The sequence below is a fragment of the Phasianus colchicus genome, chromosome 30 (genome assembly GCF_987193195.1).
Source record: "Phasianus colchicus chromosome 30, bPhaCol1.hap1.1, whole genome shotgun sequence".
NCBI classification, from domain to species: domain Eukaryota; kingdom Metazoa; phylum Chordata; class Aves; order Galliformes; family Phasianidae; genus Phasianus; species Phasianus colchicus.
The window spans coordinates 1,222,483-1,249,393 of NC_143465.1; the positions used below are offsets into that span (position 1 = coordinate 1,222,483).

A 26,911-nucleotide genomic window follows, 5' to 3' on the forward strand; every position below is an offset into this window, starting at 1 on the left:
CATGATCCCAATCCACCCCACACCCCCCCATGACCCCATAACCCCGTGATCCCAATCCACCCCATAACCCCGTGACCCCAAACCCCCCATAACCCCATGATCCCAAACCCCCCCATGACCCCACACCCCCCCATAACCCCATGATCCCAAGCCCCCCCATGATCCCAAGCCCCCCCATGATCCCAAACCCCCCCATGACCCCACAGCCCCCCATGATCCCAATCCACCCCACAGCCCTCCATGACCCCACAGCCCTCCATGACCCCATGACCCCACACCCCCCTGTGATCCAAATCCCCCCCATAACCCCATGACCCCCCCATAACCCCGTGACCCCAAACCCCCCCATGACCCCACACCCCCCCCATGACCCCACAGTCCCCCACGACCCCACACCCCCATAACCCCATGACCCCAAACCCCCTCCATGACCGCACAGCCCCACACCCCCCCATGACCCCACACCCCCCTGTGATCCCAATCCACCCCACACCCCCCCATGACCCCACACCCCCCCATAACCCCCAAATCCCCCCCATGACCCCACAGCCCCCTGTGATCCCAATCCCCCCCATAACCCCATGATCCCAAACCCCCCCATGACCCCACACCCCCCTGTGATCCCAATCCCCCCCATAACCCTGTGACCCCAAACCCCCCCCATGACCCCATGACCCCACAGCCCCATGACCCCATGACCCCACACCCCCCCCATGACCGCACACCCCCCTGTGATCCCAATCCCCCCCATAACCCCATGACCCCACACCCCCCATGACCCCACACCCCCGTGATCCCAATCCCCCCCATAACCCCGTGACCCCAAACCCCCCCATGATCCCAAACACCCCATAACCCCATGTTGCCAAACCCCCCCCATGACCCCACACCCCCCCCATAACCCCATGATCCCAAGCCACCCCAAGATCCCAAACCCCCCCATAACCCCAAGATCCCAGACCCCCCCATAACCCCACAGCCCCATACCCCCATGACCCCACACCCCCCTGTGATCCCAAGCCCCCCATAACCCCATGAACCCAAACCCCCCCAAGATCCCAACCCCCCTCCATGACCCCACAGCCCCATAACCCCATGATCCCAAATCCCCCCCATGACCCCATAGCCCCATAACCCCATGAACCCACACCCCCCCATGACCCCACAGCCCCTCATAACCCCATGATCCCAACCCCCCCCATGACCCCACAGCCCCCCATGATCCCAATCCACCCCATAACCTGAAGATCCAACACCCCCCCAAGATCCCACCCCCCTCCATGACCCCATGACCCCACACCCCCTCCATGACCCCACACCCCCCCACCCCTCCATGACCCCACAGCCCCATAACCCCTTGACCCCACACCCCCCTGTGATCCCTATCCACCCCACACCCCCCATGACCCCACACCCCCCCATGACCCCACAGCCCCATAACCCCATGATCCCAACCCCCCCCATGACCCCACAGCCCCATAGCCCCACAGCCCCCCATAACCCCACAGCCCCATAACCTCATGATCCCAACCCCCCCCATGACCCCACAGCCCCCCATGATCCCAATCCACCCCATAACCTGAAGATCCCACACCCCCCCAAGATCCCACCCCCCCCCCATGACCACATGACCCCAAACCCCCTCCATGACCCCACAGCCCCAAAACCCCATGACCCCACACCCCTCCCCTGACCCCACACCCCCCTGTGATCCCAAACCCCCCCATAACCCCATGATCCCAAACCCCCCCATGACCCCATGACCCCACGACCCCATGACCCCAACCCCCCCCTCCCCGCTGCGCGCAGGCCTGTGCTCCCCGTTTAACATGGATGTTCTCCACCCGCGCCTCTTCCACGGCCCCCCGGAGTCGCAGTTCGGCTACAAAGTGCTGCAGCACGCGGTGGGCAGCGAGCGGTGGTGAGTGACCCCCAAGTGTGGGGCGGGGACCCCCAAGTGTGGGGCAGGAGCCTCAATGTATGGGGCAGGGAGTGCAAAGTGTGAGGCCAGGACCCCAAATGTGGGACAGGAGCCTCAATATGTGGGGCTGGGACCTTCGAATGTGGGGCAGGGAATGCAAAGCGTGAGGTCGAGACCCCAAATGTGGGGCAGGAGCCTCAATGGGTGGGGCTGGGACCCCCAAGTGTGGGGCAGGGAATGCAAAGTGTGAGGCCAGAACCCCAAATGTGGGGCAGGAGCCTCTATGCGTGGGGCTGGGACCCCATAAGTGTGGGGCAGGAGCCTCAGTATATGGAGTGGAGAAGCCCAAGTGTGGGGCTGGGACCCCAAATGTGGGGCAGGAGTGTCAATGTGTGGGGCAGGGACTGCAAAGTTTGAAGCCAGGACCCCAAATGTGGGGCAGGAGCCTCAATATGTGGGGCTGGGACCCCCAAGTGTGGGGCAGGGACTGCGAAGTTTGAATCTAGGACCCCAAATGTGGGGCAGGAGCTTCAATATGTGGGGCTGGGACCCCCAAGTGTGGGGCAGGGACTGCAAAGTTTGAAGCCAGGACCCCAAATGTGGGGCAGGAACCTCAATATGGGGGGCTGAGACCCCCACGTGTGGGGCAGGGAATGCAAAGTGTGAGGCCAGGACCCCAAATGTGGGGCAGGAGCCTCAATATGTGGGGCTGAGACCCCCAAGTGTGGGGCAGGAGCCTCAGTATGGAGTGGAGAAGCCCAAGTGTGGGGTGGGAACTGTAAAGTGTGAGTTCAAGACCCCAAATGTTGGGCAGGAGCCTCGATATGGGGGCTGGGACCCCCAAGTGTGGGGCAGGGATGCCCAAGTGTGAGGCCAGGACCACAATGTGGGGCAGGAGCGTCAATGTGTGGGGCAGGGAATGCAAAGCTTCAAGCCAGGACCCCATATGTGGGGCAGGAGCCTCAATATGAGGAGCTGGGCCCCCCAAGTGTGGGGCAGGGAGTGCAAAGTGTGAAGCCAGGACCCCAAATGTGGGGCAGGAGCCTCAGTATATGGAGTGGAGAAGCCCAAGTGTGGGGCTGGGACCCGCAATATGTGGGGCAGGGACTGCAAAGTGTGAGGCCAGGACCCCAAATGTGGGGCAGGAGCCTCAATGTGTGGGGCTGGGAGTGCAAAGTTTGAGGCCAGGATCGCAAATGTGGGGCAGGAGCATCAATTTGTGGGGCTGGGACCCCCAAGTGTGGGGCAGGAGCCTCAATGTGTGGGGCTGGGAGTGCAAAGTTTGAGGCCAGGATCACAAATGTGGGGCAGGAGCATCAATTTGTGGGGCTGGGACCCCCAAGTGTGGGGCAGGAGCCACAGTATATGGAGTGGAGAAGCCCAAGTGTGGGGTGGGGACCTTCAGGTGTGGGGCTGGGACCCCAAGTGTGGGGCGGGAGCCTCAATGTGTGGGACTGGGACCTTCAAATGTGGGGCAGGGACTGCAAAGTGTGAGACCAGGACCCCAAGTGTGGGGCAGGAGCCTCAATGTGTGGGACTGGGACCCCCAAGTGTGGGGCAGGAGCCTCCATGTGTGGGGCAGGACCCCCAAGTGTGGGGCTGGGACCTTCGAATGTGGGGCAGGGAATGCAAAGCGTGAGGTCGAGACCCCATATGTGAGGCAGGGGCCTCAATGTCTGGGGCTGGGACCCCCATATGTGGGGCAGGGAATGCAAAGTGTGAGGCCAGAACCCCAAATGTGGGGCAGGAGCCTCTATGCGTGGGGCTGGGACCCCATAAGTGTGGGGCAGGAGACTCAGTATATGGAGTGGAGAAGCCCAAATGTGGGGCAGGAGTGTCAATGTGTGGGGCAGGGACTGCAAAGTTTGAAGCCAGGACCCCAAATGTGGGGCAGGAGCATCAATGTGTGGGGCTGGGACCCCCAAGTGTGGGGCAGGAGCCTCAATGTGTGGGGCTGGGAGTGCAAAGTTTGAGGCCAGGATCCCAAATGTGGGGCAGGAGCATCAATGTGTGGGGCTGGGACCCCCAAGTGTGGGGCAGGAGCCTCAGTATGGAGTGGAGAAGCCCAAGTGTGGGGTGGGGACCTTCAGGTGTGGGGCAGGGACCCCAAATGTGGGGCGGGAGCCTCAATGTGTGGGGCAGGGACTGCAAAGTGTGAGGCCAGGACCCCATATTTGGGGCAGGAGCATCGATGTGTGGGGCTGGGACCCCCAAATGTGGGGCAGGAGCCTCAATGTGTGGGGCAGGGAATGCAAAGTGTGAGGCCAGGACCCCAAATGTGGGACAGGAGCCTCAGTGTGTGGGGCTGGGGCCTTCGAATGTGGGGCAGGGAATGCAAAGCGTGAGGTCGAGACCCCAAATGTGGGGCAGGGGCCTCAATGTGTGGGGCTGGGACCCCCATATGTGGGGCAGGGAGTGCAAAGTGTGAGACCAGGACCCCAAATGTGGGGCAGGAGCTTCAATATGGGGGCTGGGACCCCCAAGTGTGGGGCAGGGATACGCAATATGTGGGGCAGGGAGTGCAAAGCGTGAGGTCGAGACCCCAAATGTGGGTCAGGGGCCTCAATATGTGGGGCTGAGACCCCCAAGTGTGGGGCAGGGAGTGCAAAGTGTGAAGCCAGGACCCCAAATGTGGGGCAGGAGCGTCAATGTGTGGGGTTGAGACCCCCAAGTGTGGGGCAGGAGCCTCAGTATATGGAGTGGAGAAGGCCAAGTGTGGGGCGGGGACCCGCAATATGTGGGGCAGGGACTGCAAAGTGTGAGGCCAGGACCCCAAATGTGGGGCAGGAGCCTCAATGTGTGGGGCTGGGAGTGCAAAGTTTGAGGCCAGGATCGCAAATGTGGGGCAGGAGCATCAATTTGTGGGGCTGGGACCCCCAAGTGTGGGGCAGGAGCCTCAGTATATGGAGTGGAGAAGCCCAAATGTGGGGCAGGAGTGTCAATGTGTGGGGCAGGGACTGCAAAGTTTGAAGCCAGGACCCCAAATGTGGGGCAGGAGCATCAATGTGTGGGGCTGGGACCCCCAAGTGTGGGGCAGGAGCCTCAGTATATGGAGTGGAGAAGCCCAAGTGTGGGGTGGGGACCTTCAGGTGTGGGGCAGGAGCCTCAATGTGTGGGGCGGGGACCCCCAAGTGTGGGGCAGGAGCCTCAATGTGTGGGGCTGGGAGTGCAAAGTTTGAGGCCAGGATCCCAAATGTGGGGCAGGAGCATCAATGTGTGGGGCTGGGACCCCCAAGTGTGGGGCAGGAGCCTCAGTATGGAGTGGAGAAGCCCAAGTGTGGGGTGGGGACCTTCAGGTGTGGGGCAGGGACCCCAAATGTGGGGCGGGAGCCTCAATGTGTGGGGCAGGGACTGCAAAGTGTGAGGGCAGGACCCCAAATGTGGGGCGGGAGCCTCAATGTGTGGGGCTGGGACCCCAAAAGTACGTCAGGAGCCTCAGTATATGCAGTGAAGAAGCCCAAGTGTGGGGCAGGGAAAGCAAAGTTTGAAGCCAGGACCCCAAATGTGGGGTGGGAGCCTCAATGTGTGGGGCTGGGACCCCCAAATGTGGGGCTGGGAGTGCGAAGTTTGAAGCCAGGACCCCAAATGTGGGGCAGGAGCCTCAATGTGTGGGGCTGGGACCCCCAAGTGTGGGGCAGGGAGTGCAAAGTGTGAGGCCACGACCCCAAATGTGGGGCAGGAGCTTCAATGTGTGGGGCTGGGACCCCATAAGTGCAACAGGAGCCTCAGTATATGGAGTGGAGAAGCCCAAGTGTGGGGTGGGGACCTTCAGGTGTGGGGCAGGGACCCCAAATGTGGGGCAGGAGCCTCAATGTGTGGGTCTGGGACCCCCAAGTGTGGGGCAGGGAATGCAAAGTGTGAGGCCAGGACCCCAAATGTGGGGCAGGAGCCTCAATATGGGGGCGGGGACCCCAAGTGTGGGGCAGGGATACGCAATATGTGGGGCAGGGACTGCAAAGTGTGAGGCCAGGACCCCAAATGTGGGGCAGGAGCCTCAATGTGTGGGGCTGGGAGTGCAAAGTTTGAGGCCAGGATCCCAAATGTGGGACAGGAGCCTCAATGTGTGGGGTGGGGACCCCCAAGTGTGGGGCTGGGACCCGCAATATGTGGGGCAGGGACTGCAAAGTGTGAGGCCAGGGCCCCATATGTGGGGCAGGAGCCTCAATATGTGGGACTGGGACCCCCAAGTGTGGGGCAGGAGCCTCAATGTGTGGGGCTGGGAGTGCAAAGTTTGAGGCCAGGATCCCAAATGTGGGGCAGGAGCATCAATGTGTGGGGCTGGGACCCCATAAGTGTGGGGCAGGAGCCTCAGTATATGGAGTGGAGAAGCCCAAGTGTGGGGTGGGGACCTTCAGGTGTTTGGCAGGGACCCCAAATGTGGGGCGGGAGCCTCAATGTGTGGGGCAGGGACTGCAAAGTGTGAGGCCAGGACCCCATATGTGGGGCAGGAGCATCGATGTGTGGGGCTGGGACCCCCAAGTGTGGGGCAGGAGCCTCAATGTGTGGGGCAGGGAGTGTGAAGTTTGAAGCCAGGACCCCAAATGTGGGGCAGGAGCATCAATGTGTGGGGCTGGGACCCCCAAGTGTGGGGCAGGAGCCTCAGTATATGGAGTGGAGAAACCAAAGTGTGGGGTGGGGACCTTCAGGTGTGGCGCAGGGACCCCAAATGTGGGGCGGGAGCCTCAATGTGTGGGGCTGGGACCCCCAAGTGTGGGGAAGGGAGTGCAAAGTGTGGGGTCAGGACCCCATATGTGGGGCAGGAGCATCAGTGTGTGGGTTGGGACCCCCAGGTGTGGGGCTGGGACCCCCAAGTGTGGGGCAGGGAATGCAAAGTGTGAGGCCAGGGCCCCAAATGTGGGGCAGGAGCCTCAATGTGTGGGGCTGAGACCCCCAAGTGTGGGGCAGGGACTGCGAAGTTTGAATCTAGGACCCCAAATGTGGGGCAGGAGCCTCAATATGGGGGGCTGAGACCCCCAAGTGTGGGGCAGGGAGTGTGAAGTTTGAAGCCAGGACCCCAAATGTGGGGCTGGGACTCCCAAGTGTGGGGCAGGGAGTGCAAAGTGTGAGGCCAGGACCCCAAATGTGGGGCAGGAGCCTCAATATGTGGGGCTGAGACCCCCAAGTGTGGGGCAGGGAAAGCAAAGTTTGAAGCCAGGACCCCAAATGTGGGGCAGGAGCCTCAATGTGTGGGGCAGGACCACAAGTGTGGGGCAGGAGCGTCCGTGTGTGGGTTGGGACCCCCAGGTGTGGGGCTGGGTTCCCCAAGTGTGGGGCAGGGAGTGCAAAGTGTGGGGGCAGGACCCCAAATGTGGGGCAGGAGCCTCAATGTGTGGGGCTGAGACCCCCAAGTGTGGGGCAGGGAGTGCGAAGTTTGAAGCCAGGTCCCCAAATGTGGGGCAGGAGCCTCAATATGGGGGGCTGAGACCCCCAAGTGTGGGGCAGGGAAAGCAAAGTTTGAAGCCAGGACCCCAAATGTGGGGCAGGAGCCTCAATGTGTGGGGCTGGGACCCCCAAGTGTGGGGCAGGGACTGCGAAGTTTGAATCTAGGACCCCAAATGTGGGGCAGGAGCCTCAATGTGTGGGGCTGGGACCCCCAAGTGTGGGGCAGGGAATGCAAAGTTTGAAGCCAGGTCCCCAGCTGTGGGGCAGGAGCCTCAATATGTGGGGCTGAGACCCCCAAGCGTGGGGCGGGGAGCCCAATTTGTGAAGCGGGGCCCCCAAATTTGTGGGGCTGGGGTGGCAAAGTGTGGGGCAGGGAAAAGCGGGTTGGAGGAAAAGGGGGGGGGGAGAGGGAAAAGTGGAAGGAAAGGGGGGGATGTGGGGCTGGAATGAGGGAAGTGGGGCAGGGGGGGGATGTGGGGCAGGGGGGGGATGTGGGGCGGGGGGGGGATTGTCCCCACATCTCCCCCCCTCTGCCCCACAGGCTGCTGGTCACGGCCCCGTGGGACGGACCGCGGGGCGACCACCGGGGGGAGCTCTATAAGTGCCCCCTCGACCCCCCCAATGCGACCTGCACCAAAAGCAACCTCGGTACTGGGGGGGGGGCGGGGGGGGCTGGGTGAGAAGGGGGGAGATGGGGGGGGCTGGGTGAGAAGGGGGGATGGGGGGAGATGGGGGGGGGCGCGTGGGGGGGACTGAGGGGATGGGGGTGGAGGGGGGGACACGGGGGGGGGTACGTGGGGGGGGAGGGGGGGCACGTGGGGGGGGCCTGAGGGGATTGGGGGGGGGGGGGCACACGGGGGGAGGGAGGAGTCACGGGGGGGGGAGGGGGGGACACGGGGGGGGTCCTGAAGGGATTTGGGGGGGAGGTGGGGGGCACACTGGGGTGTCCTGAGGGGTTGGGGGGGGGCACGTGGTGGGGGGGGACGACGACACGTGGGGGGGTCCTGAGGGGATGGGGGAGGAGGGGGCACGTGGGGGGGGGGCTGAGAGGATGGGGGGGGAGGGGGTGACACGTCGGGGGGGAGGGGGGGACACGTGGGGGGGGCCTAAGGGGATGGGGGGGAGGGGGGGACACGTGGGGGGGTCCTGAGGGGATGGGGGGGAGGGGGGGACGGGGGGGGGGGGGACACGTGGGGGGGTCCTGGGGGGGAGGGGGGGACAGGGGGAGGGGGGGATGCACGGGGGGGTCCTGAGGGGAGGGGGGGTCACGTGGGGGGGGGGTCCTGAGGGGATATGGGGGAGGGAAATAGAGACACAGGGGTTCAATGGGGAACATGGGGGGGGGGGACGGGACATGGGGACACGGGGGGGGGGAGGGCTGTGGGTCTGGGGGGGGAGGTGGGGGGACACGGGGACCCACAGGGGGTGGGGGGACATGGGGACACCGGGGGGGACAGGGGGGTCCGGATGGGATGGGGGTCGGGGGGGGACACGGAGGGGGACATAGGAGGGGGTCTGGATGGGATGGGGGGACGGGGGGGGGGACACGGGGTGGGGACATAGGAAAGGGTCCAGTGAGGCGGGGGGGACATGGGGGGAGGGCAGTGGGGTCTGGGGGGGTTGGGGGGGGGCATGGGGATGTTGGAGGGGGGGACATGGGGGAGGGATATGGGGACAGTAGGGTCTGGATCGGATTGGGGACACGGAGGGGGACATTGGGGGTCGGGGGGGGGACATAGAGACACAGGGGGGACACGGGGACAGGGGGTCCAAGGGGGACATGGGACACCGGGGGGGTGGGGGGACATGGGGGAGGTTGGAGGGGGGGACATGGGGGGGGATATGGGGACAGTGGGGTTCAGATGGGATTGGGGACACGGAGGGGGACATTGGGGGTCGGGGGGGGACATAGAGACACAGTGGGGACACTGGGTGGGGACATAGGGGGGTCTGGCGGGGAGGACGGGGGGGGGTCTGGATGGGATTGGGGGACACTGGGGGGCCATTGGGGGTCTGGGGTGGGGGGACATAGAGACACAGTGGGGACGTGGGGTCCAAGGGGGACATGGGGACACCAGGTGGGGACATGGGGGGGGGTCAGGGGGTACATTGGGGGGGGCATAGAGACGCAGTGGGGACATGGGGACACAGAGGGGTCCGGCGGGGAGGGGGGGGACACGGGGGTGGGCAGTGGGGTCTGGGGGGGTGGGGGGACATGGGGTGTGGGAACAGTGGGGTCTGGTTGAGAAGGGGGGACATGGGGGGGTCCAGTAGGGGTGGGGGGGGACATAGGGACACAGTGGGGTCCAGGGGGACATGGGGTGGGGATATGGGGGGGTCTGGTGGGGAGGGGGGGACACGGGGGGAGGGCAGTGGGGTCTGGGGGGGGGGGGGGGACATGGGGAGGTGGGAGGGGGGGACATGGGGGGGGATATGGGGACAGTGGGGTTCGGATGGGATTGGGGACACGGAGGGGGACATTGGGGGTCGGGGGGGACATAGAGACACAGGGGGGACACGGGGACAGGGGGGGACATGGGGACACCGAGTGGGGACATGGGGGGGGGTCAGGTGGGGAGGGTGGGACACGGGGGGGGGGGCGGGGGCTGCATTGGGAGGGGGGCATAGAGACGCAGTGGGGACATGGGGACAAAGAGGGGTCCGGCGGGGAGGGGGGGACATGGGGACACGGGGGTGGGCAGTGGGGTCTGGGGGGGTGGGGGGACATGGGGTGTGGGAACAGTGGGGTCTGGTTGACAAGGGGGGACATGGGGGGTGGGGGACATGGGGAAACTGAGGGGGACATGGGGGGGGGTCCAGTGGGGGTGGGGGGGACATAGGGACACAGTGGGGTCCAGGGGGACATGGGGTGGAGATATGGGGGGGGTCTGGTGGGGAGGGGGGGACACGGGGGGAGGGCAGTGGGGTCTGGGGGAGTGGGGGGGGGGGGGGGGGGACATGGGACACGGAGTGGGGGTGGGGACATGGGGGGGACATGGGGACAGTGGGGTTCAGATGGGATTGGGAACACGGAGGGGGACATTGGGGGTCGGGGGGGACATAGAGACACAGGGGGGACAGGGGGGGACATGGGGACACCGGGTGGGGACATGGGGGGGGGGTCAGGTGGGGAGGGGGGGACACAGGGGGGGCGGGGGGTGCATTGGGAGGGGGGCATAGAGACGCAGTGGGGACATGGGGACAAAGAGGGGTCCGGCGGGGAGGGGGGGACATGGGGACACGGGGGTGGGCAGTGGGGTCTGGGGGGGGGGAGGAGGGGGACATTTGGGGGCCGGGGGGAACACGGGGACGCGGTGCGGCGGGATGGCGGTGGGACGCGGGGGGGGGGACGCGGGGGGGTCCGCGGTGCCACCGTCCGTCTGTCCGCTTGTCGGGACGAGGGGACGCGGCGCTGCGGAGCCCCAACATGCATCTGGGGATGGCGCTGAGCGGCGGCGGCGACGGCGGCGTCCTGGTGAGGGGGGGGGGGGGGGGCACCGAGGGGTGGCTGGGGGGGGGTCTATAAGGCGGGGGCTGAGGCCGTGCCCCCCCCCCGCGCCCCCCCCCCCAGGTGTGCGCCCCGCTGTGGTCGCAGCAGTGCGGCAGCTCCGTGTTCAGCAGCGGGCGCTGCGAGCGCCTCGACCGCCACATGCGGCACAGCGGCACCGTCACGCCCACCGCGCAGCGTCAGTGCCCCCCCGCCACCCCCCCTTACTGCACCCCCCCACGTGTCCCCGTGCCCTCCATCCCCTTGTCACCCCATCCCCACTCCCCCATGTCCCCCCACGTCCCCCCATCCCTGTGCCCCCCACACCCGTGTCCCCGTGCCCTCCATCCCCTTGTCCCCACATCCCTATTTGCCCCCATTCCCCCATGTGCCCCCATCCCCGTTTGCCCCCCACACCTGTGCCCCCGTGCTCTCCATCCCCTTGTCCCCTCATCCCCATGTCCCTCCAGGTCTCCCCACGTCCCCCCATTCCCCCATGTCCCCCCATCCCTGTGCCCCCCACACCCGTGTCCCCATGCCCTCCATCAGCTTATTCCCCACATCCCCCCGTGTCCCCCCATGTCCCCATATCCCTGTGTCCCCTTGTCCCCCCCATCCCCTTGTTCCCCCATTCCCCCACATCCCCCCATCCCTGTGCCCCCCACACCCATGTCCCCGTGCCCTCCATCCCCTTGTCCCCACATCCCCATTTGCCCTCATGTCCCCCCACGTCCCCCCATCCCTGTGCCCCCCACACCCGTGTCCCCGTGCTCTCCATCCCCTTGTCCCCACGTCCCCATTTGTCCCCTTGTCCCTGTGCCTCTATGTTTCCCACATCCCCTCATTCCCCCATCTGCCCCCCACACCCGTGTCCCCATGCCCTCCATCCCCTTGTCCCCCCATCCCCACTCCCCCATGTCCCCCCACGTCCCCCCATCCCTGTGCCCCCACATCCATGTCCCCGTGCCCTCCATCCCCTTGTCCCCACATCCCCATGTCCCCCCATTCTCCCATGTCCCTGTGTCTCTATGACCCCCCACATCCCCCCATCCCCCAATGTCCCCCCATCCCCGTTCTCCCCACACCCGTGTCCCTGTGCCCTCCATCAGCTTGTTCCCCACATCCCCCCATGTCCCCCCACATCCCCCATCCCTGTGCCCCCCACACCCCTGTCCCCATGCCCTCCATCTCCTTGTCCCCCCATCCCCACTCCCCCATGTCCCCCCACGTCCCCCCATCCATGTGCACCCCACACCCATGTCCCTGTATCCCCCCATCCCCTTGTCCCCTCATCCCTACATCCCTGTTTGTCCCCACTCCCCCATGTCCCCCCACGTCCCCCCATCCCTGTTCTCCCCACACCCATGTCCATGTATCCTCCATCCCCTTGTCCCCACATCCCTGTTTGCCCCCATTCCCCCATGTTCCCCCATCCTCGTGCCCCCCACACCACTGTCGCCTTGTCCCCCCATCCCCATTTGCCCCCATGTCCCCCCGTTCCCCCACATCCCCCCATCCCTGTGCCCCCCACACCCGTGTCCCCGTGCTCTCCATCCCCTTGTCCCCACGTACCCATTTGTCCCCTTGTCCCTGTGCCTCTATGTTCCCCACGTCCCCTCATTCCCCCATCTGCCCCCCACACCCGTGTCCCCATGCCCTCCATCCCCTTGTCCCCCCATCCCCACTCCCCCATGTCCCCCCACGTCCCCCCATCCCTGTTCCCCCCACACCCGTGTCCCTGTGCTCCCCATCTCCTTGTCCCAACATCCCCACATCCCTGTTTGCCCCCATTCCCCCATATTCCCCCATCCTTGTGCCCCCCACACCCATTCCCCCATGTCCCTCCACATCTCCCCACGTCCCCCCATCCCTGTGCCCCCCACATCCATGTCCCCGTGCCCTCCATCTCCTTGTCCCCCCATCCCCACACCCCCATGTCCCCCCACGTCCCCCCATCCCTGTGCCCCCCACACCCATGTCCCCTTGTCCCCCCATCCCCATTTGCCCCCATGTCCCCCTTTGTTCCCCCATCCCCACGTCCCCCCATCCCTGCGCCCCCACACCCCTGTCCCCTTGTCCCCTCATCCCCTTGTCCCCCCATCCCCACTCCCCCATGTCCCCCCACGTCCCCCCATCCCTGTTCTCCCCACACCCATGTCCATGTATCCTCCATCCCCTTGTCCCCACATCCCCGTTTGCCCCCATTCCCCCATGTCCCTGTGCCTCAATGACCCCCATGTCCCCCCATCCCTGTGCCCCCCACACCTGTGTCCCCCCATCCCCATTGCCCCGTGTCCCTCTATATCTCTCCACATCCCCCCATTCCCCCACATCCCCCATCCCTGTGCCCCCCACATCCATGTCCCCATGCCCTCCATCTCCTTGTCCCCACATCCCCATGTCCCCCCATTCTCCCATGTCCCTGTGTCTCTATGTCCCCCCATTCCCCCACATCCCCCCATCCCTGTGCCCCCCACACCCGTGTCCCCGTGCCCTCCATCTCCTTGTCCTCCCATCCCCATTTGCCCCCACATCCCCCCACGTCCCCCCATTCCCCCACGTCCCCCCATCCACCGATGTCCCCCCATCCCCATTCTCCCCACACTCGTGTCCCAGTGCTCCCCATCCCCTTGTCCCCATATCCCTACATCCCTGTCTGCCCCCATCCCGCCATGTCCCCCCACGTCCCTCCATCTCTGTGCCCCCCACACCCGTGTCCCCATGCCCTCCATCCCCTTGTCCCCCCATCCCCACTCCCCCATGTCCCCCCACGTCCCCCCATCCCTGTTCCCCCCACACCCGTGTCCCCTTGTCCCTCCATCCCCTTGTCCCCATGTCCCCATTTGCCCCCTTGTCCCTGTGCCTCTACGACCCCCCACGTCCCCCCATTCCCCCACGTCCCCCCATCCCTGTGCCCCCCACACCCGTGTCCCCATGCCCTCCATCCCCTTGTCCCCCCATCCCCACTCCCCCATGTCCCCCCACGTCCCCCCATCCCTGTTCCCCCCACACCCGTGTCCCCTTGTCCCTCCATCCCCTTGTCCCCATGTCCCCATTTGCCCCCTTGTCCCTGTGCCTCTACGACCCCCCACGTCCCCCCATTCCCCCACGTCCCCCCATCCCTGTGCCCCCCACACCCGTGTCCCCATGCCCTCCATCTCCTCGTCCCCCATCCCCACTCCCCCATGTCCCCCCACGTCCCCCCATCCCTGCGCCCCCCACACCCATGTCCCCTTGTCCCTCCATCCCCATTCCCCCCCACGTCCCCCCATTTCTGTTCTCCCCACAACCATGTCCCTGTACCCTCCATCTCCTTGTCCCCACATCCTCATTTGTGCCCCCCACACCCGTGTCCCCATGCCCTCCATCTCCTCGTCCCCCCATCCCCACTCCCCCATGTCCCCCCACGTCCCCCCATCCCTGTGCCCCCCACACCCGTGTCCCCTTGTTCCTCCATCCCCTTGTCCCCACGTCCCCATTTGTCCCCTTGTCCCTGTGCCTCTATGTTCCCCACGTCCCCTCATTCCCCCATCTGCCCCCCACACCCATGTCCCCGTGCCCTCCATCCCCTTGTCCCCCCATCCCCACTCCCCCATGTCCCCCCACGTCCCCCCATCCCTGTTCTCCCCACACCCGTGTCCCTGTGCTCCCCATCTCCTTGTCCCAACATCCCCACATCCCTGTTTGCCCCCATTCCCCCATGTCCCCCCATCTCTGTTCTCCCCACACCCGTGGCCCTGTGTTCCCCATCCCCTTGTCCCCACATCCCCATGTCCCCCCACGTCTCCCTATGTCCCCCCCATGTCCCCCCATTCCCCCACATCCCCCCATCCCTGTGCCCCCCACACCCATGTCCCCTTGTCCCCCCATCCCCATGTCCCCCCATCCCCATTTGCCCCCATGTCCCCCTTTGTCCCCCCATCCCTGCGCCCCCACACCCATGTCCCCTTGTCCCCCCATCCCCATTTGCCCCCATGTCCCCCTTTGTCCCCCCATCCCCACGTCCCCCCATCCCTGCGCCCCCACACCCGTGTCCCCTTGTCCCCCCATCCCCTTGTCCCCCCCATCCCCATTCCCCCGTGCCCCCCACCCCCCCCACAGCCCCGCATCCCCCCACATCCCCCGTCCCGATGCCGCAGGCTGCCCCACGTTCCTGGACATCGTCATCCTGCTGGACGGCTCCAACAGCATCTACCCCTGGCACGAGGTGCAGCGCTTCCTGCAGGCGCTGCTGGCGCGCTTCTTTGTGGGGCCGCAGCAGAGCCAGGTGGGACATGGGGGGGGGACACGGGGACACCCCCAGTGCCACCTTCCTTTGGGGGTCCGGGGGTCCCCAGGTGGCGGTGCTGCAGTATGGGGGCCGTTTGGGGGCCATTTGGGGTCCATTTGGGAGCCATTTGGGGTCCATTTGGGGTCCATTTGGGAGCCATTTGGGGGCCATTTGGGGTCTGTTGGTCCCCAGGTGGTGGTGCTGCAGTATGGGGTCCATTTGGGGTCCATTTGTGGTCCATGGGTCCCCCAGGTGGCGATGTTGAAGTATGAGGTCCATTTGGGGCCCAATTGGGGTCCATTTGTGTCCCCAGGTGGCAGTGTTGCAGTATGGGTTGAATTTGGGGTCCATTTGCGGTCCATTTGGGGTCCATGGGTCCCCAGGTAGCAGTGCTGCAGTATGGGGGCCATCTGGGGGCCATTTGGGGTGCATTTGGGAGCATTTTGGGGTCCATTTGGGGTCCATGGATCCCCAGGTGGCGGTGCTGCAGTATGGGGGCAGTTTGGGAGCCATTTGGGGGCCATTTGGGAGCATTTTGGGGTCCATTTGGGGGCCATTTGGGGGCCATTTGGGGGCCATTTGGGGTCCATGGGTCCCCAGGTGGCGATGCTGGACTATGGGGTCCATTTGGGGTCCATTTGGGGGCCATTTGGGATCCATTTGGGAGCCATTTGGGGTCCGTTTGGGGTCCATGGGTCCCCAGGTGGCGGTGCTGCAGTATGGGGGCCATTTGGGGTCCATTTGGGAGCATTTTGGGGTCCATTTGGAGTCCATTTGGGGTCTGTGGGTCCCCAGGTGGTGGTGCTGCAGTATGGGGTCCATTTGGGGTCCATTTGGGGGTCCATTTGGGGTCCATGTGTCCCCAGGTGGTGGTGCTGCAGTATGGGGTCCATTTGGGGTCCATTTGGGGTCCATGGGTCCCCCAGGTGGCGATGTTGAAGTATGAGGTCCATTTGGGGCCCAATTGGGGTCCATTTGTGTCCCCAGGTGGCGGTGCTGCAGTATGGGGGCCATTTGGGGTCCATTTGGGAGCATTTTGGGGTCCATTTGGAGTCCATTTGGGGGCCATTTGGGGTCCATTTGGGAGCCATTTGGGGGCCATTTGGGGTCCATGGGTCCCCAGGTGGCGATGCTGCAGTATGGGGTCCATTTGGGGGCCATTTGGGGTCCATTTGGGAGCATTTTGGGGTCCATTTGGGGGCCATTTGGGAGCCATTTGGGAGCCATTTGGGGTCCATTTGGGGTCCATTTGGGAGCCATTTGGGGTCCATGTGTCCCCAGGTGGTGGTGCTGCAGTATGGGGTCCATTTGGGGTCCATTTGGGGGTCCATTTGGGGTCCATGTGTCCCCAGGTGGTGGTGCTGCAGTATGGGGTCCATTTGGGGTCCATTTGGGGTCCATGGGTCCCCCAGGTGGCGATGTTGAAGTATGAGGTCCATTTGGGGCCCAATTGGGGTCCATTTGTGTCCCCAGGTGGCAGTGTTGCAGTATGGGGTGAATTTGGGGTCCATTTGCGGTCCATTTGGGGTCCATGGGTCCCCAGGTAGCAGTGCTGCAGTATGGGGGCCATCTGGGGGCCATTTGGGGTGCATTTGGGAGCATTTTGGGGTCCATTTGGGGTCCATGGATCCCCAGGTGGCGGTGCTGCAGAATGGGGGCAGTTTGGGAGCCATTTGGGGGCCATTTGGGAGCATTTTGGGGTCCATTTGGGGGCCATTTGGGGGCCATTTGGGGGCCATTTGGGGTCCATGGGTCCCCAGGTGGCGATGCTGGACTATGGGGTCCATTTGGGGTCCATTTGGGGGCCATTTGGGGGCCATTTGGGGGCCATTTGGGGTCCATGGGTCCCCAGGTGGCGATGCTGGACTATGGGGTCCATTTGGGGTCCATTTGGGGGCCATTTGGGATCCATTTGGGAGCCATTTGGGGTCCGTTTGGGGTCCATGGGTCCCCAGGTGGCGGTGCTGCAGTATGGGGGCCATTTGGGGTCCATTTGGGAGCATTTTGGGGTCCATTTGGAGTCCATTTGGGGGCCATTTGGAGTCCATTTGGGGGCCATTTGGGGTCCATTTGGGAGCCATTTGGGGGCCATTTGTGGTCCATGGGTCCCCAGGTGGCGATGCTGCAGTATGGGGTCCATTTGGGGGCCATTTGGGGTCCATTTGGGAGCATTTTGGGGTCCATTTGGGGGCCATTTGGGAGCCATTTGGGGTCCATTTGGGGTCCATTTGGGAGCCATTTGGGGGCCATTTGGGGTCTGTGGGTCCCCAGGTGGTGGTGCTGCAGTATGGGGTCCATTTGGGGTCCATTTGGGGGTCCATTTGGGGTCCATGTGTCCCCAGGTGGTGGTGCTGCAGTATGGGGTCCATTTGGGGTCCATTTGGGGTCCATGGGTCCCCAGGTAGCAGTGCTGCAGTATGGGGGCCATCTGGGGGCCATTTGGGGTGCATTTGGGAGCATTTTGGGGTCCATTTGGGGTCCATGTGTCCCCAGGTGGTGGTGCTGCAGTATGGAATCCATTTGGGGTCCATTTGGGGTCCATGGGTCCCCCAGGTGGCGATGTTGCAGTATGGGGTCCATTTGGGGCCCATTTGGGGTCCATTTGGGGTCCATTTGGGATCCATTTGGGGTCCATTTGGTGTCCGTTTGGGGCCCATGGGTCCCCAGGTGGTGGTGCTGCAGTATGGGGTCCATTTGGGGTCCGTTTGGGGTCCGTTTGGGGTCCATGGGTCCCCAGGTGGCGGTGCTGCAGTATGGGGGCCATTTGGGGGCCATTTGGGGGCATTTTGGGGTCCATTTGGAGTCCATTTGATGGCCATTTGGGAGCCATTGGGGGTCCATTTGGGAGCCATTTGGGGGCCATTTGGGGGCCATTTGGGGTCCATGGGTCCCCAGGTGGCGGTGCTGCAGTATGGGGGCCATTTGGGAGCCATTTGGGGTCCATTTGGAGTCCATTTGGGGGCCATTTGGGAGCCATTTGGGGGCCATTTGGGGTCCATGGGTCCCCAGGTGGCGGTGCTGCAGTATGGGGGCCATTTGGGGGCCATTTGGGAGCCATTTGGGGTCCATTTGGGGGCCATTTGGGGGCCATTTGGGGTCCATGGGTCCCCAGGTGGCGATGCTGCAGTATGGGGTCCATTTGGGGGCCATTTGGGGTCCATTTGGGGTGCATTTGGGATCCATTTGGGGGCCATTTGGGGTCCATGGGTCCCCACGTGGTGGTGCTGCACTATGGGGTCCATTTGGGGTCCGTTTGGGGTCCATGGGTCCCCAGGTGGCGGTGCTGCAGTATGGGGGCCGTTTGGGGGCCATTTGGGGGCCATTTGGGAGCATTTTGGGGTCCATTTGGAATCCATTTGGGGTCCATTTGGAGGCCATTTGGGAGCCATTTGGGGGCCATTTGGTGTCCATTTGGGGCCCATGGGTCCCCAGGTGGCGGTGCTGCAGTATGGGGTCCATTTGGGGTCCATTTGGGGGTCCATTTGGGGTCCATGTGTCCCCAGGTGGTGGTGCTGCAGTATGGGATCCATTTGGGGTCCATTTGGGGTCCATGGGTCCCCCAGGTGGCGATGTTGCAGTATGGGGTCCATTTGGGGCCCATTTGGGGTCCATTTTGGGTGCATTTGGGATCCATTTGGGGTCCATTTGGGGTCCATTTGGGGTCCATCCCCAGTTGGTGGTGCTGCAGTATGGGGTCCATTTGGGGTCCATTTGGGAGTCATTTGGGGGCCATTTGGGGTCCATTTGGGGTCCATTTGGGGTCCATGGGTCCCCAGGTGGCGATGCTGCAGTATGGGGTCCATTTGGGGTCCATTTGGGGTCCGTTTGGGGTCCATGGGTCCCCCAGGTGGCGATGCTGCAGTATGGGGTCCATTTGGGGCCCATTTGGGGGCCATTTGGGTCCATGGGGTCCCTCAGGTGGTTGTGTTGCAGTATGGGGTGAATTTGGGGTGAATTTGGGGTGAATTTGGGGTGAATTTGGGGTCCATGGGGTCCCTCAGGTAGTGGTGCTGCAGTATGGGATCCATTTGGGGTCCATTTGGGGTCCATGGGTCCCCAGGTGGCGGTGCTGCAGAATGGGGTCCATTTGGGGTCCATTTGGGGGTCCATTTGGGGTCCATGGGTCCCCAGGTGGTGGTGCTGCAGTATGGGGTCCATTTGGGGTCCATTTGGGTCCCCAGGTGGTGGTGCTGCAGTATGGGGTCCATTTGGGGGCCATTTGGGGGCCATTTGGGGTCCATTTGGGTCCCCAGTTGGTGGTGCTGCAGTATGGGGTGAATTTGGGGTGAATTTGGGGTCCATTTGGGGTCCATTTGGGTCCATGTGTCCCCAGGTGGCGGTGCTGCAGTATGGGGTGCATTTGGGGTCCATTTGGGGTGCATTTGGGTCCCTGTGTCCCCAGGTGGCGGTGCTGCAGTACGGGGTGGATTTGGGGTCCATTTGGGGGTTATTTGGGGTCCCTGTGCCCCCAGGTGGCGGTGCTGCAGTATGGGGTGAATTTGGGGTCCATTTGTGGGTCCATTTGGGGTCCCTGTGCCCCCAGGTGGCGGTGCTGCAGTTTGGGGTGAATTTGGGGTGAATTTGGGGTGCATTTGGGGTGAATTTGGGTCCCTGTGTCCCCAGGTGGCGGTGCTGCAGTATGGGGTGAATTTGGGGTGCTTTTGGGTTCCATTTGGGGTGAATTTGGGTCCCTGTGCCCCCAGGTGGCGGTGCTGCAGTATGGGGTGAATTTGGGGTCCATTTGGGGTGCATTTGGGTCCCTGTGTCCCCAGGTGGCGGTGCTGCAGTACGGGGTGCTTTTGGGGTCCATTTGGGGTGAATTTGGGTCCCTGTGCCCCCAGGTGGCGGTGCTGCAATATGGGGTGAATTTGGGGTCCATTTGGGGTCCATTTGGGGGTTATTTGGGGTCCCTGTGCCCCCAGGTGGCGGTGCTGCAGTATGGGGTAGATTTGGGGTCCATTTGGGGGTTATTTGGGGTTCCTGTGCCCCCAGGTGGCGGTGCTGCAGTATGGGGTGCATTTGGGGTCCATTTGGGGTGCATTTGGGTCCCTGTGTCCCCAGGTGGCGGTGCTGCAGTACGGGGTGGATTTGGGGTCCATTTGGGGGTTATTTGGGGTCCCTGTGCCCCCAGGTGGCGGTGCTGCAGTATGGGGTGAATTTGGGGTCCATTTGGGGTCCATTTGGGGGTTATTTGGGGTCCCTGTGCCCCCAGGTGGCGGTGCTGCAGTATGGGGTAGATTTGGGGTCCATTTGGGGGTTATTTGGGGTTCCTGTGCCCCCAGGTGGCGGTGCTGCAGTATGGGGTGCATTTGGGGTCCATTTGGGGTGCATTTGGGTCCCTGTGTCCCCAGGTGGCGGTGCTGCAGTACGGGGTGGATTTGGGGTCCATTTGGGGGTTATTTGGGGTCCCTGTGCCCCCAGGTGGCGGTGCTGCAGTATGGGGTGAATTTGGGGTCCATTTGGGGGTTATTTGGGGTCCCTGTGCCCCCAGGTGGCGGTGCTGCAGTATGGGGTGAATTTGGGGTCCATTTGTGGGTCCATTTGGGGTCCCTGTGCCCCCAGGTGGTGGTGCTGCAGTTTGGGGTGCATTTGGGGTGAATTTGGGTCCCTGTGCCCCCAGGTGGCGGTGCTGCAGTATGGGGTGAATTTGGGGTGCTTTTGGGTTCCATTTGGGGTGAATTTGGGTCCCTGTGCCCCCAGGTGGCGGTGCTGCAGTATGGGGTGAATTTGGGGTCCATTTGGGGTGCATTTGGGTCCCTGTGTCCCCAGGTGGCGGTGCTGCAGTACGGGGTGCTTTTGGGGTCCATTTGGGGTGAATTTGGGTCCCTGTGCCCCCAGGTGGCGGTGCTGCAGTATGGGGTGAATTTGGGGTGCATTTGGGGGTTATTTGGGGTCCCTGTGCCCCCAGGTGGCGGTGCTGCAGTATGGGGTGGATTTGGGGTCCATTTGGGGGTTATTTGGGGTCCCTGTGCCCCCAGGTGGCGGTGCTGCAGTATGGGGTGAATTTGGGGTCCATTTGGGGTCCATTTGGGGGTTATTTGGGGTCCCTGTGCCCCCAGGTGGCGGTGCTGCAGTATGGGGTGGATTTGGGGTCCATTTGGGGGTTATTTGGGGTCCCCGTGCGCCCAGGTGGCGGTGCTGCAGTATGGGGTGCATTTGGGGTGCATTTGGGGTGAATTTGGGTCCCTGTGCCCCCAGGTGGCGGTGCTGCAGTATGGGGTGGATTTGGGGTCCATTTGGGGGTTATTTGGGGTCCCTGTGCCCCCAGGTGGCGGTGCTGCAGTATGGGGTGGATTTGGGGTCCATTTGGGGGTTATTTGGGGTCCCCGTGCGCCCAGGTGGCGGTGCTGCAGTATGGGGTGCATTTGGGGTGCATTTGGGGTGAATTTGGGTCCCTGTGCCCCCAGGTGGCGGTGCTGCAGTATGGGGTGGATTTGGGGTCCATTTGGGGGTTATTTGGGGTTCCTGTGTCCCCAGGTGGCGGTGCTGCAGTATGGGGTGGATTTGGGGTCCATTTGGGGGTTATTTGGGGTTCCTGTGTCCCCAGGTGGCGGTGCTGCAGTATGGGGTGGATTTGGGGTCCATTTGGGGGTTATTTGGGGTTCCTGTGTCCCCAGGTGGCGGTGCTGCAGTATGGGGTGGATTTGGGGTCCATTTGGGGGTTATTTGGGGTTCCTGTGTCCCCAGGTGGCGGTGCTGCAGTACGGGCAGCACGCGGTGCAGGAGTGGCCGCTGGGCCGGTACCGCACGGCTGCAGAACTGGTGGCGGCGGCGCAGAACATCCAGCGCAGGGAGAGCAGGGAGACCAGGACTGCGGCGGCCATTCACATGGCCTGGTGGGGTTGGGGGTGGGATTAGGATTGGGTTGGGGTTGGGTTGGGGTTGGGATTGGGTTGGGGTTGGGATTGGGGTTGGGACTGGGTTGGGATTAGGATTGGGTTGGGGTTGGGATTGGGGTTGGGACTGGGTTGGGATTAGGATTGGGTTGGGGTTGGGATTAGGATTGGGGTTGGGATTAGGATTGGGGTTGGGATTAGGATTGGGTTGGGGTTGGGGTTGGGTTGGGGTTGGGATTGGGATTGGTTTGGGGTTGGGTTGGGGTTGGGTTGGGATTAGGATTGGATTGGGGTTGGGATCGGGATTGGGGTCAGGGTCGGGATTGGGGTCGGGGTTGGGGTTGGGATTGGGGTCGGGGTTGGGGTTGGGGTTGGGATTGGGGTTGGGGTCGGGGTCGGGATCGGGGTTGGGGTTGGGGTCAGGGTTGGGGTCGGGATTGGGGTTGGGGTTGGGGTCAGGGTTGGGGTCGGGGTCGGGGTTGGGGTTGGGATTGGGGTCGGGGTCGGGATCAGGGTCGGGGTCGGGGTCGGGGTTGGGGTCGGGGTTGGGGTCGGGGTCGGGATTGGGGTCGGGGTCGGGGTCGGGGTCGGGGTCGGGGTTGGGGTTGGGGTCGGGGTCGGGATTGGGGTCGGGGTCGGGGTCGGGGTTGGGGTCGGGGTTGGGGTCGGGGTCGGGGTTGTGGTTGGGGTTGGGGTTGGGGTCGGGCTCGGGGTCGGGATTGGGGTAGGGGTCGGGGTCGGGGTCGGGGTCGGGGTTGGGGTCGGGCTCGGGCTCGGGCTCGGGCTCGGGGTCGGGATCGGGGTCGGTGTCGGGGTTGTGGTTGTGGTTGGGGTCGGGCTCGGGCTCGGGCTCGGGGTTGGGGTCGGGCTCGGGGTCGGGATCATGGTTGGGGTCGGGGTCGGGGTCGGGGTCGGGGTTGGGGTCGGGATTGGGTTTAGGGTCGGCGTTGGGGTCGGGGTTGGGATTGGGGCTGGGGTTGGGATTGGGGTTGGGGTTGGGATTGGGATGGGGGTTGGGATTGGGGCTGGGGTTGGGGTTGTGGTTGTGGTTGGGGTCGGGCTCGGGCTCGGGCTCGGGCTCGGGGTTGGGGTCGGGCTCGGGTTCGGGGTGTGCCGGCCCAGCACCGCGCTGTCGCCGGCAGCACGGAGGCGTTCGGCCCCGCGGCCGGGGGGCGGCGCGGCGCGGCGCGGCTGCTGGTGGTGCTGACCGACGGCGAGTCGCACGACGGGGAGCGGCTGCCCGCCGCGCTGCGGGACTGCGAGCGGAACAACGTCACCAGAGTCGGGATTGCCGTGAGACGGCGGGCCGCGCGGGGGGGCGGGACTGGGGGGAGATTGGGGTGGGATTGGGGTTGGGATTGGGGTGGGATTGGGGGAGGATTGGGGTTGGGATTAGGGTGGGATTGGGGTTGGATTGGGGTGGGATTGAGATTGGGGTTGGGATTGGGGTGGGATTGGGGGAGGATTGGGGTGGGATTGAGATTGGGGTTGGGATTGGGGTGGGATTGGGGGAGGATTGGTGTGGGATTGGGATTGGGGGAGGATTGGGGTGGGATTGGGGTTGGATTGGGGTGGGATTGGGGTAGGGATTGGGGTAGGATTGGGGTTGGGATTGGGTTGGGTTGGGGTGGGATTGGGGTGGGATTGCAGTTGTGGTTGGGGTGGGATTGGGATTGAGATTGGGGTGGGATTGGGGTTGGGATTGGGGTGGGATTGGGGTTGGATTGGGTTGGGATTGGGATTGGGGTTGGGATTGGGATTGGGCTGGGATTAGGGTGGGATTGGGGTTGTGATTGGGGTTGGTTTGGGCTGGGATTGAGATTGGGGTTGGGGTTGGGATTGGGGTGGGATTGGGGGAGGATTGGGGTGGGGTTGGGGTTGTGGTTGGGGTGGGGTTGGGATTGGGATTAGGGTGAGATTGGGGTTGGATTGGGGTGGGATTGGGGTGGGATTGAGATTGGGATTAGGTTGGGATTGGGGTGGGATTGGCGGAGGATTGGGGTGGAATTGAGATTGGGGTTGGGATTGGGGTGGGGTAGGATTGGGGGAGGATTGGGGTGGGATTAGGGTTGTGGTTGGGGTTGGGATTGGGGTGGGGTTGGGGTTGGGATTGGGATGGGATTGGGGTTGGATTGGGGTGGAATTGCGGTTGTGGTTGGGGTGGGATTGGGGTGGGGTTGGGGCTGGGATTAGGGTGGGATTGGGGTTGGGGTGGGGTTGGGGTTGGGATTGGGATGGGATTGGGGTTGGATTGGGATTGGGATGGGATTGGGATTAGTGTGGGATTGGGATGGGATTGGGATTAGGGTGAGATTGGGGTTGGATCGGGGTGGGATTGAGATTGGGGTTGGGGTTGCGATTGGGATTAGGGTAGGAATTGGGGTTGGATTGGGGTGGGATTGAGATTGGGGTTGGGATTGGGGGAGGATTGGGTTGGGATTGGGATTGCAGTTGTGGTTGGGGTTGGGATTAGGGTGGGATTGGGGTTGGATTGGGGTTGGGATTGGGGTGGGCTTTGGGTTGGGGTTGGGATTGGGGTAGGGATTGGGGTAGGATTGGGGTTGGGATTGGGGTGGGATTGGGGTGGGATTGGGGTGGGATTAGGGTGGGATTGGGGTTGGGGTGGGGTTGGGGTTGGGATTGGGCTGGGATTGGGGTTGGACTGGGATTGGGATGGGATTGGGATTAGTGTGGGATTGGGGTGGGATTGGGATTAGGGTGAGATTGGGGTTGGATTGGGGTGGGATTGGGGTGGGATTGAGATTGGGGTTGGGGTTGGGATTGGGATTAGGGAAGGAATTGGGGTTGGGGTTGGGATTGGGATTAGGGTAGGAATTGGGGTTGGATTGGGGTGGGATTGGGGGAGGATTGGGTTGGGATTGGGATTGCAGTTGTGGTTGGGGTTGGGATTAGGGTGGGATTGGGGTTGGATTGGGGTTGGGATTGGGGTGGGATTTGGGTTGGGGTTGGGATTGGGGTAGGGATTGGGGTAGGATTGGGGTTGGGATTGGGGTGGGATTGGGGTGGGATTGCGGTTGTGGTTGGGGTGGGATTGGGGTGGGGTTGGGGTTGGGATGGGATTGGGATTAGGGTGGGATTGGGGTTGGGGTTGAGGTGGGGTTGGGGTTGGGATTAGGTTGGGATTGGGGTGGGGTTGGGGTTGGATTGGGTTGGGATTTGGGTTGGGGTTGGGATTGGGGTAGGGATTGGGGTAGGATTGGGGTTGGGATTGGGATGGGATTGCGGTTGTGCTTGGGGTGGGATTGGGGTGGGGTTGCGGTTGGGATTGGGATTAGGGTGGTATTGGGGTTGGATTGGGGTGGGATTGAGATTGGGGTTGGGGTTGGGATTGGGGTGGGATTGGGGGAGGATTGGGGTGGGATTAGGGTTGTGGTTGGGGTGGGGTTGGGATTGGGATTGGGGTTGGGATTGGGGTGGGGTTATGGTTGGGATTAGGGTTGGATTGGGATTAGGGTGGGATTGGGGTTGGATTGGGATGGGATTGCGGTTGGGGTTGGGATTAGGGTGGGGTTGGGGTTGGGATTAGGGTGGGATTGGGCTTGAGATTGGGGTTGGATTGGGGTTGGGGTTGGGGTTGGGGTGGGATGGGGGGGTTGGGGGGGATTATGGTTGTGGTTGGGGTTGGGATTAGGGTGGGATTGGGATAGGATTGGAGTGGGATTGGGGTTGTGGTTGGGGTGGGACTGGGGTTGAGATTGGAGTTGGATTGAGGTGGAATTGGGGTCGGATTGGGGTTGGATTGGGGTGGGATTGGGGTTGGGATTCGGGTTGGATTGGGATTAGGGTGGGATTGGGGTTGGATTGGGGTGGGATTGCAGTTGTGGTTGGGGTGGGATTGGGGTGGGGTTGGGGTTGGGATTAGGGTGGGATTAGGGTTGAGATTGGGGTTGGATTGGGGTTGGGGATTGGGGTGGGATGGGATGGGGGGGTTGGGGAGGATTATGGTTGTGGTTGGGATTAGGGTGGGATTGGGGTTGTGGTTGGGGTGGGATTGGGGTTGAGATTGGGGTTGGATTGAGGTGGGATTGGGGTGGGATTGGGGTTGGATTGGGATGGGATTGCGGTTGTGCTTGGGGTGGGATTGGGGTGGGGTTGGGGTTGGGATTGGGATTAGGGTGGTATTGGGGTTGGATTGGGGTGGGATTGGGGTGGGATTGAGATTGGGGTTGGTGTTGGGATTGGGGTGGGATTGGCGGAGGATTGGGGTGGGATTGAGATTGGGGTTGGGGTTGGGATTGGGGTGGGATTGGGGGAGGATTGGGGTGGGATTAGGGTTGTGGTTGGGGTGGGGTTGGGATTGGGGTTGGGATTGGGGTGGGGTTGGGGTTGGGATTAGGGTGGGATTGGGGTTGGGATTGGGGTTGGATTGGGATTAGGGTGGGATTGGGGTTGGATTGGGATTAGGGTGGGTTTGGGGTTGGGATTAGGGTGGGATTGGGGTTGAGATTGGGGTTGGATTGGGGTTGGGGTTGGGGATTGGGGTGGGGGATTGGGGTGGGATGGGGGGGTTGGGGGAGATTATGGTTGTGGTTGGGGTTGGGATTAGGGTGGGATTGGGATAGGATTGGAGTGGGATTGGGGTTGTGGTTGGGGTGGGACTGGGGTTGAGATTGGAGTTGGATTGAGGTGGGATTGGGGTGGGATTGGGGTTGTGGTTGGGGTGGGATTGGGGTTGGATTGGGGTGGGATTGTGGTTGTGGTTGGGGTGGGATTGGGGTTGAGATTGGGGTGGGATTGGGATTGGGGTGGGATTGGGGTTGGATTGGGGTGGGATTGCGGTTGTGGTTGGGGTTGGGATTGGGGTTGGGATTGGGTTGGGATTAGGATTAGGATTGGGGCTGGGATGGGTGGGTGCAGTGCTGTGCGGTGTAATGCGGTGCTGTGCAATGCAGTGCAATGCAGTGTGGTGCTGTGCTGTGCTGCAGGGTGCTCTGAAATGCAGGGCGGTGCTGTGCTGTGCAGTGCTGTGCAGTGCAATGTGGTGCTGTGCTGTG

The 26,911-nt window shown here is 63.3% G+C and overlaps 2 protein-coding genes across 2 annotated transcripts in view; both read left to right on the forward strand.

Moving 5' to 3' along the window:
• ITGA10 (integrin subunit alpha 10) overlaps positions 1–26,911 on the forward strand; it is a 72,410-nt gene that overhangs the window by 6,419 nt on the left and 39,080 nt on the right. Inside the window, exons 2-8 of the mRNA XM_090127113.1 lie at positions 1,810–1,921; positions 7,845–7,951; positions 10,705–10,778; positions 10,875–10,989; positions 14,930–15,057; positions 21,748–21,896; positions 23,039–23,189. Coding sequence (XP_089983239.1) covers positions 1,810–1,921; positions 7,845–7,951; positions 10,705–10,778; positions 10,875–10,989; positions 14,930–15,057; positions 21,748–21,896; positions 23,039–23,189 — 836 coding nt within the window. The remainder of the gene's footprint in view (positions 1–1,809; positions 1,922–7,844; positions 7,952–10,704; positions 10,779–10,874; positions 10,990–14,929; positions 15,058–21,747; positions 21,897–23,038; positions 23,190–26,911) is intronic.
• LOC149914321 (uncharacterized) lies at positions 13,034–13,957 on the forward strand (the record flags this gene model as incomplete). The annotated part of the gene is made up of 1 exon (XM_090126853.1): positions 13,034–13,957. A coding segment is annotated over one exon (924 nt), but the record flags the coding sequence as incomplete, so codon positions are not given.